This window comes from Prunus dulcis, chromosome 4 (genome assembly GCF_902201215.1).
Source record: "Prunus dulcis chromosome 4, ALMONDv2, whole genome shotgun sequence".
NCBI classification, from domain to species: Eukaryota; Viridiplantae; Streptophyta; class Magnoliopsida; order Rosales; family Rosaceae; genus Prunus; species Prunus dulcis.
In genome coordinates, this window is record NC_047653.1 from 15,903,849 (window position 1) to 15,921,099 (window position 17,251).

A 17,251-nucleotide genomic window follows, 5' to 3' on the forward strand; every position below is an offset into this window, starting at 1 on the left:
AACAATTGCTAACACCGTCAATTTCTATTAGAAAAATAGAAAAATAAAATGAAAACACTACTTCAGTGCGCTGATTATAGACTTCTCAATTTTCTCACTGCAACTTTTGTTTTTGTTTTTTTTACATAGAATTAACAAGTTTGTAGTTGTTCACCCGTTTTCGTGTTTACTCCTGAGATGGAAAGGCGAAGTTCCCCACTGGCTTGGAGACCATTTTTTGGTCGACAAGTCAGCTTTCTTTGGTGTGTGAGCGTGCCACTGCTAGCAATGTAGATCCTAGCAGACTTCTTTTTAGAGTGGATAACTTGCGCCCCAAGTTATTGACTTCTAAAACAAATGATTGTGAATTTGGGTGAGGAATATCTCCCAAGTAAGTTCTTTTCTTGCCTCAGACTGGTGATGACTTTTATAATTTATCTCAGTATCAAATGGCTGTTATGGCCAGAAATATTTGATAGAAGTTGGGCTATTTTAGGCAGAACTGCCTTTTACAAAACAATAAATATGCATATCGACGCTGGGAAGGTTAAAAGATGGTCGGAACTCCGTTTCTGCTTGGATGGAAGGTTCCAGTTTGGGCTGGACTGGACGCGCCTGGGCCGGTCCATACTGCTTCGTGACTTCAGATACTAGGCTGACCTATAAATCGATACCAAAGTTCGATTTTGGCAGAGCTTTATGTTTACTTCAAGCTTCGTGAGGCCTTTGAGTGGGCAGAACTGCAGCTTCTTCAGTTTGAAGGGGGCAGAAGTGGCTGTTCTCGAGGGTTTGATGGGCTAGGGATTGCACTACGAGCGTTGTTTTGCTTGAGCAGGACTCTTCATGAGTTCACTGAGGTCTCCACGTTTGTGAAAACTCAAACTCTGCTTGCCTTGGCTTTCGCTGAACCAAATTTGTAACGAGAGATCTCGTTTTAGAAGACTTATTTTCTAAGTCTGAACTTTGGAATTCTGACCTAAAGCTGGTTTCTCTTGGAATCCAAGTGAGCTTTTGGTTGTTTTCTTCTTGTTGTTTTTTTTTTTATTGATTGATGAATTGAGTGTCTTTTTCTTCCTTGCCTACTTTTGTTTTTATAAGAGACCCTCTTGGGGATGTGGTTTTAATTTTAATAATGGGCGGCGAAAAGATCTCCTAAAATGTAAAGTAAAAGGGATTTTTATCAATCATGGCAGATAGGCTCTCAGTAGTCACCTCCTAAAGCAATCCCTTCCCTGGTTTCCTGGGTGGCAACTTTCTATTTCAACCAACGCCATCGTCTGTGTGGGCTAAATTTTATGGCGGTTGGTTTTCTTTTGTATTTTCTGAACAACTCCCTGTTTCCTGTTTAGAAAGCGTGACCCGTGAATTCCTTGGAAGATGGTGTATTGCTTTGGAGCAAAATCTCTGAATACAGATGGGTTTTGATCTTCTGTTGGCAGTGTTTCAGAGATGTCTCTCTCATATTTTTTAACTTAGTTGGAATTGCTGACTTTTCAAAGCTGAGGTAGTCACGTGGGTGCGTTTTCAATCCCTTGGGTTTCAACCCAACAAAAATTATGGGCTGACCCTTGAAGCTTTAATGACAGTTTCCACGTTTGGTCTTTCTTGGGCTGGGGTTTTGTTTTTCGACATCCTGGCGTGAAGCCCAACCTGTCTGGATCCTAATTTTGTTATCCTCAAGTTTTTGGGCTGGGCAGGTAATTTTACCATGGGCCTGTTTTTTTTTTTGAATTTTTTGGCGTGCCAAATTTAGGCGCAAACAGTAGTCCCGTTAAATGTAGGGACAGATGTCAAAAAACTACAAAGGGGATATGGATGAACATGGAATTAGCAGATTCGAACTCCACATATCCTATGATAAAATTTTTTGACTTTTGAGCTTTAATCAATTCTCAACATTTTTACATAATTTAAGCTTTTAAACTTTTACAATTTTATGTATCTAAATAGAGTTTTACAGGTAAAAAAAACTAAACTTGAAAATCACAAGTTGAGTATAAAAATTGATGTTTCAGTGGAAAATGTGATTGGGCCTTTTTTTTGGGTTCAAAACGTCATTGGGCCTATGGGTATTGGGCAAAATGTCACCCCACGAAATAAAGGATATAGAAGAAATAAATCCTTCCAAATTCAAAAACCAACATTTCCCCGCTTCTTTTGCACGAAATCTCAGTTTTCACTCTTCCACTTCACATTTCTTTTCATTACTGGATTTGTACACAAAACAGAGAAGCCATGACTGTCATCTTCCCTGACTCGCAACCCAGCACCCCTCTTCAGGACCCTCTACTGCCCTGGCTCTGGTACTCAATCTCTCTCTCTCTCTCTCTCTCTCTCTCTCTCTCTCTCTCTCTCTCTCTCTCATACCCTTCAATTTCCTGAAATTCGCTGAAAATTTGTTACCAACCCAGGTCGGTAAAGCAAGCTCTTGAGGATTGGAACTCTGGAAAAGAATCCGGGTCGGATCTTACCAAGCTTCTGTCAGATTGCATCGCTGCATTCAAGGACAATGATCAGTACCGAGACGACATCAGATTCCTCAAGATTTGGTTCTTTTATGTATGTCGCACACTTTTTTTCTAACACCTAATTCTACCAATTTTCATGCATTTTAGTTTCAATATTTTAATTAAACAATTGTCTAGTTTCTTTCATTATATTTGTTAATAATTACAATATGGTACATTTTGTCAACGAGATTGATACTTTGTTTCAGGGTTTGATTACTTGAATTGTTTTTGTGGGTTCTGTTTGTAGATGGATTTCAGTGAAGATTTTGGAAGCGTTTTTCAGAAAATGTGGGAGAGTAAGATTTGTGTTGGAAACGCTTTGCTTTATATTTGGTATGCGTCCTTTCTCGAATCCAAAGGAAAATTATACGATGCGAGCATGGTTTATCAGATGGGTATTTCGAGGTCCCTCTCTTTGTCTCTCTATATAATTTTGTGTGCAGTGTAATTGTTCAATTTAATGTAATGTTTATTATGTTTTCTGTGGTGATAGGAATGCTAAACCAGTTGAGTGGGTGAAGAAGGCACATGCCTTGTTTCTTGAAAGGATGTCTGAAATTGTTTCTTCAGCTCAGACTGTAAGCAAGCCTTTTTTCTTTGATTTGTAAACTTTCTAAATCTTAAGGCAAAAGTCTTGAACATTGGTTGTTCACTTGTTTCTTCCTCTCCTTACTTGCTTTACGGACGTTGTATTTCAGCTAGCCTTGTTTTATGTACATGTTTTGTGCCTTGTTATGTTGCAAAACCTGTTAACTTTTAATGTGGCTTATATTATGTACGTCCTTTGTTTAGATTTAAGACAGACTAAATGAATCAACACGTAGGCAATTGATATGTATTACATTTTCTTCTTTATTGCCCCAGGTGTTTTATAATTTTGGTTGAATTGTTGCATAGTTGCAAAATACCTATGTAGGATGTAAGACAATACATCAATTTTCGTTTCTGTGTTGCAGATTGGCAATGATGAATCGATTACATTTGGGAGCCTCACTAACCCATGGTCCAGCTCCACTATGAAAGTCCTATTAAAGAAAATTAATCATGAACTTATGAAATATGATGTGAGATGGTTTCCCGTCATTGTTGCATAATCTCTTATGTAGTCTGATTACGAGAAGCCTCACTAGATTTTTCTTTTCACACGTCTCAGGGATACCAGTGTACTACTAAACCTTATTCAGGAAAAGTTCCGTTGTCTTCTCTGAAGAACTCGTCAAGGAACAAGACAATTGAGATAGGTAATTTTTTTTTTTTTTTTGGGGGTCAAAAATTGAGATAGGTGATTGATTCACATTATTGGTTCAATATCTTTGCTATATTCCACTATATGAATTTATGCACACAGTGTTACTTGGTGTAGCCTCTTGTGCATAAGCATCTTGTGCTGAAATCTTCTTAGTGTGTTTGAATTTGTGGATTTAGAAGAAGACATTAAACTGAAATTCTCAGTGTAAATTGTTTGAGATTTTAAAGATGGATAGATAAATAAAGTCTTTTTTACTGTCTGCTTGCATTTTACCTCTGATGTATGAACAGGAGGTTTATTCTTATTTTTCAATCTCATTAAGTACTCATCCTTGTGCAATCTGTTATCAGGTAGAAATGATGTTGGAGGATATTTTATCATCTCTATGTTTGGCGACCTCTGCTTGTCTTTAATCTCAACCTGACTTATCTTTAATCTCAACTGTTTGGGGTTTACTACATGGCCCCATATACGAACATTTGCAGTTTATATCCTGATTAAAAGTCTGCTTTCTGGATTTGAATGTCTCAGTTGTTCCTCTTTTTTATTTTATTTCTTCCTTGCACTCAAGAATTAGACCTAATACCAACCAACTTCAACACTGTCCTATACTGTTGCCACGTTACCACCTTACCAGGGAGTCAGAATCCTCTTGGAGACTCAAAACATTCTGATTCCATTAGATAAAATTAAGTGCTTCTATGTTTTAATTTTTCTGTCATTTTATCTAGGGATGCTCCATAGAATGCTAGAATGTCAACGTATTACTGTTGATTGCCCAATTCATGGTACTCACAGGTCGTACAAAGTACCAGATCATAGGTTGTGCAGGCCAGGGTGGTTTTGCTCAAGTGTACAAAGCATATGTCAGCTGTAATCCTGATGATGTTGTTGCATTGAAGGTAAATTATACCTGAGACTTCATACTCTCCTAGTGCTGACCAGTGTCTGACTGAATAGTTTCACAGTTTTTGAAATCTTTGGCAGATACAAAAGCCTGCTTTCCCTTGGGAGTTCTATATGTATCGTCAACTGAATCAACGGATCTCAGACAAGGAAGTATGCATTCCTGAACCTCCGATTCTTTTGTTGTTAGTTGCTAGTACCGTTTATTTTACACTTTGATATATCATTGTATCAGAGGTCAAGCTTTGGTGTCGCTCATAGAATGCATCTCTATTCTGACTGTAGCATACTCGTCTGCGATTATCTTGCTAATGGAACACTTCAGGTTGGTTAATCATATTAATACCAATTTTCATGTCTGGCACAGTTGTTTCTTGTATGCTTATTATAACTGAATGATCTTGCGTAGGATGCAATAAACTCATTTGCCGTCATTGGCAAGTCCATGGAAGAAGTATTATGCATTTATTACACCATAGAAATGCTCTATATGCTAGAAACTCTGCATGGTGTCGGCATCATTCATGGAGATTTCAAGCCTGATAATTTGCTTATTCGTTATGCTAGGTAAAAGCCATTCACCATGGTATATCTTGAATGTGTTACGCTGTCTTACAGATGAGTTTTGCAAAACAGCATAATGGAATTTGAACATAAAGAAAACTGGAACTTTGACTACTGTTATCTTTTACTCACATCTGCAACCTTTTTTCATTTTCCTTCCTTTGTTCTCTCCTAGAGGCTACTACTTGTAATATTGAGTCGCATTCGTTCTTTTTCTTCTCTTATTCTTACTGCTCTATCTGGTTATTAGACATGTTTTTATAGCTTTAGTTTCTATCAAAATTATCCTACGCTTGCATATAGGAGACGCTTAACTTTGAATAGTAGGCTGTTAACTGAATCTAGAATAGAAGCATCCTCTTTTACAACGTTGACTACTTTTTTCTAATTATAAGTGCCAGCTCATTACAACAACATGATTGTAATTAGAAGTGCAGGCAAAGGTGCGTTCAGTTGAGATTATTTTATCAGAACAGTGCTACTAACAAGAAATGAAAAAGAATCTCCAGGGCTTCTCTTCCCATTAATTTCTGTTACATATAGCTCCTGTGTTCTTTCATATCTCCCAGTGGGGTGCTGACTGAAAGAGTTTTCTGCAATACAAAAAGTCTAATTTTCATTCATGAGACTGACCTATGAGGCTTACCATCTTGCGACATCAATGACCTGTCCTTTTGGCAGGGATGGCATTACAAAAGCTGGATCTCGCTACGGAAATGACCTTACAAAAGACGGATTTCGTGACAGAAGTGGTCCTTGGCATGATCAGGTTAAATTTTTTTGTGCATAAGACTATTATTCAATTTAGGTTTTTATGATTAATCTGGGTATTATCTTGCAGGGTCTTTGCCTTGTCGATTGGGGAAGAGGGATAGATATGCATCTCTTTCCTGACAATATGGAGTTTAAGGGAGATTGCCGGACTTCTGGATTTCGTTGTGTAGAGATGCAAGAGAATAGGCCATGGACATTTCAGGTAGTCTTCGTTTTATTTGCACTGTAAAATTCAGCCAACATGTTTGTATCTAATTTTGCTGTCACTTGTTACCAGGTAGACACATATGGCCTCTGTGTTGTTGTCCATATGATGCTGCATAATTCTTACATGGAGATTGAAAAGAAACTGTCACCTGAAGGGGGTTACATTTATCAACCCAAGTCATCTTTTAAAAGGTACTTTTCAGTTCTGCATGCTTGGCCATTTGTTTATCATATTATTATTATTATTATTATTATTATTATTATTATTATTTTCTGAGAGGGGTACAATTTTTTTTACTTTTTAAACACTTGATTATTAGCAAAGTCACGTTAGAAATTTAGGGCCATAACATAGCTATGCGAACACAAATAAACAGACGCACTTATATATATTTATATTTTATCTAACATCTCTTTACCTTCACTCTTCAGTTTGTATTCTGACGATTTTGAGTTCTAATCTGGTCGTTCAAATGAGTTCAGATATTGGAATGCTGAACTTTGGAGGAATTTATTTAAGAAACTGCTTAACAGTAGCCCCGGCGGTAATGACAAGAAGTTGTTGCAGGATTTGAGGGAGACCTTCCAGGATTACATGTGCTCAGACCCTCAGCTTATAAAGAAACTAAGCGAATTACTGGTTAAGCAAAGGGCCTCATTGTGTGCTTAGTGACCCCATCATCCCTCCTGATTTTCTGTTCTTGAGACCTTTGATTATATTGGATGTTCAAGCAAAAGAAATTTAGAAGATGAACTTTTTTTTTTTCGGTCAATCTCATTTCTGGAGCATCTGTAAATTCAAGTGCCAAACTTTGTCTGAAGATGTGCACATATGTAATTTGTAAAGTTGTATGTTTGTATCAGAAGAACGAAGATGTATGCTTGCATTGCATGTGTTGAAGTAACGGAGTATGGAATTAATCCTTCAAATACCATGCAAGGACCATATGGTTTTGTCCAAGCCTCTCATACATTTCAATCTTTTTATAAGAACGAAATTTCATTGACCACTTCTTTGGCAGCCAACTCTCACACATTTAATATGGAAAGAAGAAACTGAGTGCCTCCAATGGCTGAACTCCAAGGCACCAAACTCTTGTTGTTTATGTGAATTTTGGGAGTATAACAGTCATGACACCATATCAACTTGTTGAGTTCGGTTGGGGACTTGCAAATAGCAAGCTTCCTTTCTTTTGGGTAACTTGGCCTGATTGGGTTGGTAAATCTGCAATTCTGCCACCTGAGTTTGTGGATGAAACAAAAAAAAGAGGTCTAATAGCAAGTTGGTGCCCACAAGAGCAAGTCCTTGAAGGTGTGTGTGCCTATGCTTTGTTGGCCATTTTTTGGTGGCCAGCAAACCAAACTGTTACTAGTACACTTGCAATAAATGGGAAATTGGCACGAATATTGATAATGATGTCAACAAAGATGAATCTACTTCAAGATCCACAACTATTTAGTGACATTATTATTCACTTGATTTGATTGAAGGTGATGTTAGATTCAACTCACATGAATGACGAAGAAGATAATATTTATGATAAGTTCGATATTTAGTTGTGAATAACCTCATTTTGATGGTGTAACATTATTGTGGGCATTTAGCCCATTATAAAAGTGGAGTGTAAATATCCTATCGTTTATAAAATAATAAATAAATAAAAAGGTACACCACATATAATTTAGCCCAAAAAGTTCAGTAGCACTCCACGCAACTGAACCGAGTGATATCAGAGTGGGGGGACCAATGACCAACTATCAATTAAAAGTTGTGGTACTTTGCTCTTTGAAGTTTAAGGGACTCTCTCGAAAGGGCAAGTTATAAAAAAAATTCATTTAATTTGGTGGGGCTAAACTCCAAAGTCTCAATTTTCTTCAACTTGATATATGGGACGCATATACTTGATAATTTCTGGAGATATTTCTCCGAAGTCTTTTCCAACCTATAAATGCCTGGCTCATTGGTTGAATGTTTGGTGGTACCGTTATGAATATGCTACCCCCAGACAGATATTCATTGGTGAAAGTGCCACACAATTGAGTGATCGATATGGGAATATGACCAACGATGCCAAAGCATCTACAATATGACTAACTATAAAATTTCTTCAAACAAGAAATTTCTCTCGGAAACTTTTAACCTTGTCAATTTTCATTTCGATTATAAAAATTAATATACTTTGTAGCCGATCGGGTCATATATGTTCGATTCCCTCCTCTTCCATAATATGACTTGTATATATAGAAAAAAAGAGGGTATTTAAATAGCATTTGAGATAAGCTCAACAGCTACAAATGAAATCAGACTCGATCAACAAGGCAATACCATGCACACCCAAGTTCCACTCAATAATAAATTCCGCATAATTCTGAAGATTCTGTCCCCCAGCTACCAAGATACTCATAAAGAACACCCTCCAACCCCATCACCATATAATTATGATGAACAAGACTTTTCTAAGATTCTATATATGGCCAAACCAAAGTTAAATCGGCTGACATCTTTGACTTATGTGGAGACCAAAAGATAAAACCCTGCTACAAGTTGTGAACTGGACTATGGCTGGCCACGAAGTATAACTCGTCCACCTGTTATAATTTGTAGACACGTTGAAAGCGGCAGCTAGCTAGCTCGCCGACCACTAGTCCTATAAAAATATAAATAAACAATCTCCATTTGTAGCATTGGAGCACAAAATATGAGTTCCACGATAGTAGGTGACAATAAGCCTCATGTTGTTTGTGTTCCAGTCCCAGCTCAGAGCCATATGAAGGGCATGCTCAAGTTGGCAAATCTGTTAAAGTATAAGTGTTTTTAACTGAGTGTGTTTGTTGTTTAATTGTGAACCATTGGATCACAGTCCAATGGACAGCTGAGATGTATTCTTAGTTGTAGTAGAATTGTGTCAGGTGTAGCTATCTCATAGGATAGTTAATCAATGGTTAGATTGGATGATGTAAAAGGGAATATTCTATTCCTAACGGTTATATTGTCATGCACAGCTTGTGCATGACTATGTGAGATAACAGACTCAGTCATTTCATCTTCTTCTCCAAGTTTTCTCTCTGTGTTTTCTCTTCCTACATGAGCTCCATCTATCAATAATCCAAAACTTAAAATAACAGATCATAGTCTGTGAATTCTAACATGGTATCAGAGAGCCAGGTTGATTGTTTAGCTGGGTGTTTGAATTTGTGAAGGAAGTGAGCTGCGATTTTTGACGGACTTGCTTTCTTGGAGATCTGTGTCTAACATGGCAAGATCTGGAGGTGGTGAGCTGCGAGCTCCGATCTTCAATGGTGAGAACTATGAGTTCTGGAGCATAAGGATGAAAACCATTTTCAAATCTCATGGGATTTGGGAGTTGGTTGAGAAAGGAATAGGAAGCTCATATTCGAAGGGAGCTGATGAATCTGATACAAAGCAGAAAGGAAAAAGAGGAATCAAGTGGTTCTGGGAAGATGGCTATAGCTGAGATCCTGATGAAGGATGCTAAGGCCTTGGGGTTGATTCAAGGAGCTGTATCTGAAGAGATCTTCCCTAGGATTTCTCATGAAGAATCATCTCATGGAGCCTGGAATATTCTGAAGCAGGAATTTCATGGTGATAAGCAGGTAAGGAGTGTAAAATTGCAGAGTCTTCGTAGAGAATTTGAATATACTAGAATGAGAGAGGATGAATCATTATCTGCTTATCTTACAAAGTTGTTTGATCTAATAAACCAAATGAGAGGTTATGGAGAAGAGTTATCTAGAGAAAGAATTGTGCAGAAAATGTTAATTAGCCTGCTGCCTGTATATGATCCAATCTGTTCTGTAATTGAACATTCAAGGGATCTAGATGTAATTGAGGTTCAAGAGGTGGTAGCCTCATTGAAGAGCTTTGCTCAAAGATTGGAAAGACATCATGAGAACAAGACTGAGAAGGCCTTTGCTAGTCTGAGTGTAGATTCCAAATCAGCTAAGGCCACTGGAAATCAGAATTCAAGCAGCAGAAGAATTGGAAGGATAAGGGGAAGAAGTGGGATAATAAACCTACTGATGGAACTAAAAATCCTTGCAAACATTGTGGGAAATTGCATTATGGAGAATGTAGATTCAAGGGCAAACCAAAGTGCTATAACTGTGACAAGCTTGGTCACATTGCCAAAGACTGCTATAGCAAGAAACCTGAACAGCAGCAGCAGCTTCAGTTTGCTACTCAGGTTACTTCTACACCAACCATGTTCTATGCTAACAATGCAACTGAGAAAAGGTCCATGGAAGAGGTATGGTACTTGGACAGTGGGTGTAGTAACCACATGACTGGCAGAGAAGATGTCTTGATTGATATTGATAGGAATGTGACAGCAAAAGTTGCAATGGGACAGGACAGTTGGTTGATGTTATTGGAAAAGGAAGCTTGATGGTTGAAACTAAAATGGGAAGGAAATATATCAAGGAGGTGCTGCTGGTATCTGGTCTCAAAGAGAACCTACTCAGTGTTGGACAAATGATGGAGCATGGATATTTTCTAATTTTTGGAGATAACAAGGCAGAAGTTTATGATGATAGCTCTCTCTCAAATCTGGTGGCTAGAGTGCATATGAAAGGAAATAGAAGTTTTCCTTTGAAACTTCAAACAGACTTGCATGTTGCACTAAAAGCAAGCATAAGTCAATCAACATTGCTTTGGCATAGGAGAATGGGACACTTAAACTTCCAGAGTTTGAAACTGCTGCAGAATGAAGATATGGTGCTTGGTCTGCCAGAAATTAAAAATGCAAATGCAGTGTGTGAAGGCTGTACTTTTGGAAAACATTGCAGGAAGGCTTTTCCAAAAGAAGCAACCAGCAGAGTTACAACTCCACTGGAATTGGTACACACTGATGTGTGTGGTCCAATGCAAACTGTTACAAAAGCAGGAAACAGGTATTTCCTTACTTTTATAGATGACTGTACAAGAATGTGCTGGATCTATTTCTTGAGATGCAAATCTGAGGTATTCACAGTGTTTAAGAGGTTTAGAGCCACTGTTGAATTGCAAAGTGGATATAAGGTGAAGAAACTAAGAAGTGATAGGGGAGGAGAGTACACCTCTAATGAGTTCAATAAATTCTGTGATGAAATGGGAATGGAGAGGCAGCTTACAGTGGCATACTCACCACAGCAGAATGGTGTGGCTGAGAGGAAAAACAGAACCATAGTGGAGATGGCCAAGTGTATGATGTTTGAGAAGGGCATGCCACTTGAGTTTTGGGCAGAAACTGTTAATACTGCAGTGTATGTTCTAAACCGAAGTCCAACTAAAGCTTTGGACAAGAAAACACCATTTGAAGCCTATAGTGGGAGAAAGCCAGGACTTAAACACTTAAGAGTGTTTGGATCTTTGTGCTATGCACATGTTCCAAACCCACAGAGGCAGAAACTAGATTTAGCAAGCAAAAGGTGTGTGTTTCTAGGATATGGCAGCTGTGAGAAGGGGTATATACTGTATAACATTACCACTGAAAAGGTGATTATCTCAAGGGATGTGGTATTTAATGAAGAAGCTAGTTGGGATTGGAATGCACAGCAAGAATGCAGTGTTTCAGTGCCACTTACTGAAATTGTGTCTGAAAAGGAGGAAGGGAGCAATGACACAGTTGTGAAGCAAGCAGAACATTCAGTTGAGAATGAGGTTATTAGAAGACAATGAAGAAAGATCAGTGGTTGACACAGGTACTCAAGATATTGACCACACCCCATTGAAATACAAAAGTCTTACAGAGATCTATGAAAGATGCAACATCTGTATCATTGAACCAGAAACCTTTGAAGAAGCTATCAAGGATGCAGCATGGCAAAAGGCAATGGAAGCTGAACTTGAGATGATTGAGAAGAATGAAACTTGGGAAATTGGTAAAAAGGCCATCTGATAAACCTATAGTTGGAGTCAAATGGATCTTTAAAGTCAAGCTAAATCTGGATGGATCAGTTCAGAAAAACAAAGCAAGGCTAGTAGCTAAAGGCTACACTCAAAAGCCAGGAATTGATTTCAATGAGACATTTGCACCAGTTGCTCGGCTTGATACAGTGAGAACACTAATAGCTTTGGCTGCTCAGAAAAGATGGAAGTTGTTTCAGCTTGATGTAAAGTCAGCTTTCTTAAATGGAGTGTTACATGAGGAGGTGTATGTGGATCAACCTCCAGGATTTGTGGTTAAAGACAAGGAAGACAGAGTTTATAGACTCAAGAAGGCTCTTTATGGTCTCAAACAAGCTCCAAGAGCTTGGTATGAAGAAATTAATTCATATTTTACAGCTGCAGGATTTCAGAGGAGTCCTAGTGAGGCTACATTATATGTGAAAGCTGCAGAAAGTGGAATCCTAATTGTTTCACTATATGTAGATGATATCATCTACACAGGAAGTTCTGAAGAATTGGTGATGAGCTTTAAAACTGAAATGATGAAAAGATATGAAATGACTGATCTGGGATTGTTGCACCATTTTCTGGGATTGGGTGTGATACAAGCTGAGTCCTACATCTTCTTGCATCAGAAAAAATATGCAAGAACATTGTTGGACAAGTTTGGTTTCAAAGATTGTAAAGCAGTGTCAACTCCACTAGCTATGAATGAGAAGTTATCCAAGGAGGATGGAAGTGAACAGGCTGATGAAAAGGTGTACAGACAGATAGTTGGAAGCTTGCTATATCTGACAGCAACAAGGCCAGATATCATGTTTGCTGCAAGTCTCTTGGCTAGATATATGCATGGACCTACAAAGAAGCACATGGGAACTGCCAAGAGAGTACTTAGATACATTCAAGGTACTCTAGACTATGGCATAGCATATGAGAAAGGAAAAGAGGCAATGCTGGTTGGATATTGTGACAGTGATTGGTCAGGTTGTGAAGATGATATGAGGAGTACTTCTGGCTATGCTTTCCATCTTGGATCAGGTGTTTTCTCTTGGGCATCAGTTAAGCAGAGCAGTGTAGCACTATCTACTGCAGAGGCAGAATATGTTAGTGCAGCTGAAGCTACAGCTCAAGCAGTCTGGTTAAGATTTGTTCTATCTGATTTTGGTGAGAAACAAGTTGAGGCTACTCCAATTCTATGTGACAACACTTCAGCAATTGCAATAACAAAGAACCCTGTGCATCATCACAGGACAAGACATACAAGTAGAAGATTTCATTTCATTCGTGATGCTTTGCAAAATGGTGAGATTGATCTATTATACTGCATAACTGGAGAACAGAATGTAGATATCTTTAATAAGGCATTGCCAAGGGACCGGTTTGAATATCTAAGGAGCAAGCTTGGAGTCATTTCAGCTAAACACTTAGAAGGAAGTGTTAAAGTATAAGTGCTTTTAGCTGAGTGTGTTTGTTGTTTAATTGTGAACCATTGGATCACAGTCCAATGGACAGCTGAGATGTATTCTTAGTTGTAGTAGAATTGTGCCAGGTGTAGCTATCTCATAGGATAGTTAATCAATGGTTAGGTTGGATGATGTAAAAGGGAATATTCTATTCCTAACAGTTATATTGTCATGCACAGCTTGTGCATGACTATGTGAGATAACAGACTCAGTCATTTCAGCTTCTTCTCCAAGTTTTCTCTCCGTATTTTCTCTTCCTACATGAGCTCCATCTATCAATAATCCAAAACTTAAAATAACATATCATATTCTGTGAATTCTAACAAAAGCCTCATGTTGTTCGGCTCGAAATTATCCCAGATGGCCTTCTAGACTCGGATGAAGATGCCACTCAAGACATCACCTTGCTTGCTGAGGTCGTTGTAAAAGATGGTTTTCTGGCTCCTTTTCGTAACCTCATCATAAAACCCAATGATACAACAACTTCAGATAATCTTCCAGTGACTTGCATTGTTTCCGATGGTTTCATGTCGCCGTTCGCCATTTCAACTGCTGAAGAATTTGGACTCCTTATTGCACTCTCCTTCACTATTGCTGCATGCAACTTCATGGGAATTATGCATTTTCGCGCTTTTGTCAGTTGGTCTTCCTTTTGTTGTCGTTGGGTGTATCCAATTCAAACTTTTAAAGACTCTTATAGGGTATAAAAGTCTGAATATATTCAATTTAGATTTTTAAAGAGCTTATAAAAGTCTAGTAGTATTTAATTGTGACTTTTAAAAGTATTTAAAAGTTTGGTGGTATTCCAAAAGTTAATTACTTTTAAAAAGCTTATTAAATGAATGTTTTTTGTATACTTTTAAAGCTAATTCTTAAAAGCAAAAGTCTTTCTAATTTTATCAACTCTATTAAAGTGTTTAAGAATATGTAATCATAGGAATATGAGAATGTGAAGGTAAAGAGTCCCACATTGAAAATTTAAGAAACCTAGCAAGGACTTATAAGGAGTTGGGCTACTCTCCTCATTGCCAATTAGTTTTAGGGTGGAACCTCAACTTCCTTCATGGTATTAGAGCAAGTTAGCCCATGTGTGAAAGCCCAACGGCCACATATGCTCCATGTCACCCAATATATATTGTACACATGGAGGCTTGAAAATTCACCACACGTGCGGAGCCTACAATTTATCGATTTTTTTAAAGGTACCACTACTACAAAAAGTGAAAAAGACGACCAGAAAACAACGACGGTCCAAGTGAAAACCGTCGTGGTTTTTAAAAAGACGACGGTTCTAAAAACTCCGTCGTGTTATACCACCTTAGACAACTAAAAATGGAGATTCAAATGGCTGTTCAAAAACAACGACGTACCTAATTAAACAACCGACGCCTATTTGAAACAGATTTCAGCAGTGTAAAATCAAAGCCAACAAAGGACGGCAGAAGTTATGAATCGACCGACGTAGAAAGTAAAGACGACGATTTCAATAAAAGCCGCCGCTTTTACTCATAAAATAACACGACGAGGTTTTCGTATAAGACGCCGTATAATTACAAACAAATCCACGGCTTTAAAATACAAAATATCGCCATATTAAATTAATTTACAACGACGGAAAATATAAATATATCGACGTCATTCTCGTATAGTTCTACGACGTTATCTTTAAATATTTAACGTCGTATTTATTCATTTTATACGTCGTAACTTTAATTTAAACCGTCGCCTTAATAAGAATTTTTGTTTACAATTTTTTTCTTTGATTTTCTTATCCTACGTCGGTAGATCTACTTAATGACAAGAATTGAAATAACCACGACGGTTTATATAGAAAACCGCCGACATAATCAGATTTTTCTGGGATCCCAAGGGTTACCAAATCTTACCAGACGGAACTCTGTTCCACATCATAATCTTAACAGATGACACAGATTTGAAATCAGAGAGACAATTATTTCGAAGTTGATAAAATCCACGTCGGTTGTATTAAACTTAACGACGTTTAACAAAATAATCTACGCCGGTAATTATAAATCTACCTTAATATAAACGACGAGAAAAGCATTGACAATGTCTTCATCATATCTCCCAGCAACTGCTGATTCGATTGCTCATGCTTTAGAGGCCATCTGAAGCCATTTCTATTCTTTATCGCATTCTTGAAACCCATCTTCTTCTTCTGAAGCTCTACGGATAAAGGAAGAGGCTATCACAAATCTGACAGATCTTCTTAGTAAAGAAAATCAAGCAGAGGATCAGGCACATCTGATCTTCAGATTTCCCTGAGAAGCGAACTTTCCTTCGACAGAGAGTGGAGGCCAGGCTTGCATCTCTTTTGATGGAAAGCAAGGAGTATTCAGAAGCACTAAGTGTCCTATCAGGCTTGATCAAGAAGTGAGAAGGCTAGTTGACAAGCTTCTTCTTGTGGACATAGATTTGATGCGAGTAAGCTCAATTTCTCTTTGAGAAAGACATCCAAATTATTGTCTTTGAGATGTGAGAGACAATGTCTCTGAGAGAGGAAGAACTTGGAACCCTAAATTTTAACCGCGAAAATGAATGAAAGCGACAAATTTATAGAATAAATTTTTAAAATCAACGGCGGTCCGAACCAAAAACCGCCGCTTAAATCGTACAATCAACGTCGCTCAACAAATATATTACGTCGTCTTAGTCTTACTTAAGACGACTAAAAACGACGACATAAAAAAAAACAGTCGTTGTTTTTATATTCTTATTTTATTTAAATCTGTCATCCAAAAAAGAAACTTTACATATTCCTGAATATTAATTTCCTTCATTTTAAATTTCCTCGGGAAAAAAAACTCTATTTATAACGCACTGTAATTGAAAAATAAACTGAAAAGTCACGGGAAAAAAAATTCTATGCATAATTTAAAAATTAAAATCCACGTCGGTTATATTAAACCTAACGACGTTCAATTGACTATTCCACGTCTCAAAAACAAATATTGCGTCGTGTTAGTTAAAAACGACGTAGTTATATGTAACTGCCGTATTATTTTTTTGAAATGGTTTTATATGTAAGCAACTTTTCGTCTACTTGAAAACAACGTCGGTTATATTAAACCTAACGACGTTAAATTAATTATTCCACGTCGCAAAACAAAAATTGCGTCGTTTTAGTTAAAAACGACGAAGTTATATGTAACCGCCGTATTATTTTTTTGAAATCGTTTTATATATTAGCAACTTTTCGACTTACACATGCACAGTTACCAAACCCGATTAAAAATTTCAATCTACAAGAGAAAACTTTTCGTCTTTTTTCCTGTCAGAGCACCGTCAGAGTATCTCATCGTCTTCCTCTCGTCTTCTTCGTCGTCTCTGAACGCAAAAGATCGATCTTTTCCCTCTTGCTTTCATCGCACGCAAAAGGTAAGCTTTCATTTTCACTATTTTGGTTACTGTTTTGCATGCTCATACGCTTTTTGTTTGAAAAATCTTTTTACCTTTTTTCTGGCCAAAATCATTTTACTTCTTTCCAAGTTTGATAAAATATACAGACAAAGAGGGAAAGTTTCCAACTTTGAAGACAACTACCTCAACTAAATAAGACGACGGTAGTTCTTATTTACGTGGTTAAATATGTAGACCACGACGGTTCGTCAGTCGTTCTAGCGTCGTCTGAAAATTGACAAAGTTGTTTTTAAAATAAAGTCTTTTTTTTTTTGCTTGTTTAATTGCAGGT

General features: G+C 37.6%; 1 protein-coding gene across 4 annotated transcripts; it reads left to right on the forward strand.

Moving 5' to 3' along the window:
* Positions 1–2,140: 2,140 nt before the first annotated feature.
* Positions 2,141–7,150, forward strand: LOC117624462 (mitotic checkpoint serine/threonine-protein kinase BUB1). Of its 4 annotated transcripts, none has more exons than XM_034355721.1 (14): positions 2,141–2,282; positions 2,391–2,538; positions 2,737–2,894; positions 2,983–3,067; positions 3,446–3,553; positions 3,643–3,730; positions 4,537–4,640; positions 4,726–4,797; positions 4,880–4,969; positions 5,054–5,211; positions 5,890–5,977; positions 6,050–6,184; positions 6,260–6,381; positions 6,673–7,150. In XM_034355721.1, exons 1-14 carry the CDS (start codon positions 2,215–2,217, stop codon positions 6,857–6,859), a joined length of 1,611 nt encoding a protein of 536 aa, XP_034211612.1. In that variant the 5' UTR covers positions 2,141–2,214; the 3' UTR covers positions 6,860–7,150. The 4 variants fall into 4 exon arrangements, with proteins under 4 accessions (XP_034211612.1, XP_034211615.1, XP_034211616.1 ...); XM_034355724.1 differs by having other exon boundaries at positions 6,622–6,733; XM_034355725.1 differs by lacking the exon at positions 5,054–5,211 and having other exon boundaries at positions 4,707–4,797; positions 4,930–4,969.
* Positions 7,151–17,251: the final 10,101 nt, after the last annotated feature.

Excerpts from the sequence above, each read along its gene's own strand:
- LOC117624462 (XM_034355721.1), top strand. The coding sequence starts at position 2,215 with ATGACTGTCATCTTCCCTGACTCGCAACCCAGCACCCCTCTTCAGGAC. Across the intron at positions 3,068-3,445 it reads TTGTTTCTTCAGCTCAGACT|ATTGGCAATGATGAATCGAT; the intron begins GTAAGCAAGCCT and ends TCTGTGTTGCAG. Across the intron at positions 5,212-5,889 it reads TTGCTTATTCGTTATGCTAG|GGATGGCATTACAAAAGCTG; the intron begins GTAAAAGCCATT and ends TCCTTTTGGCAG.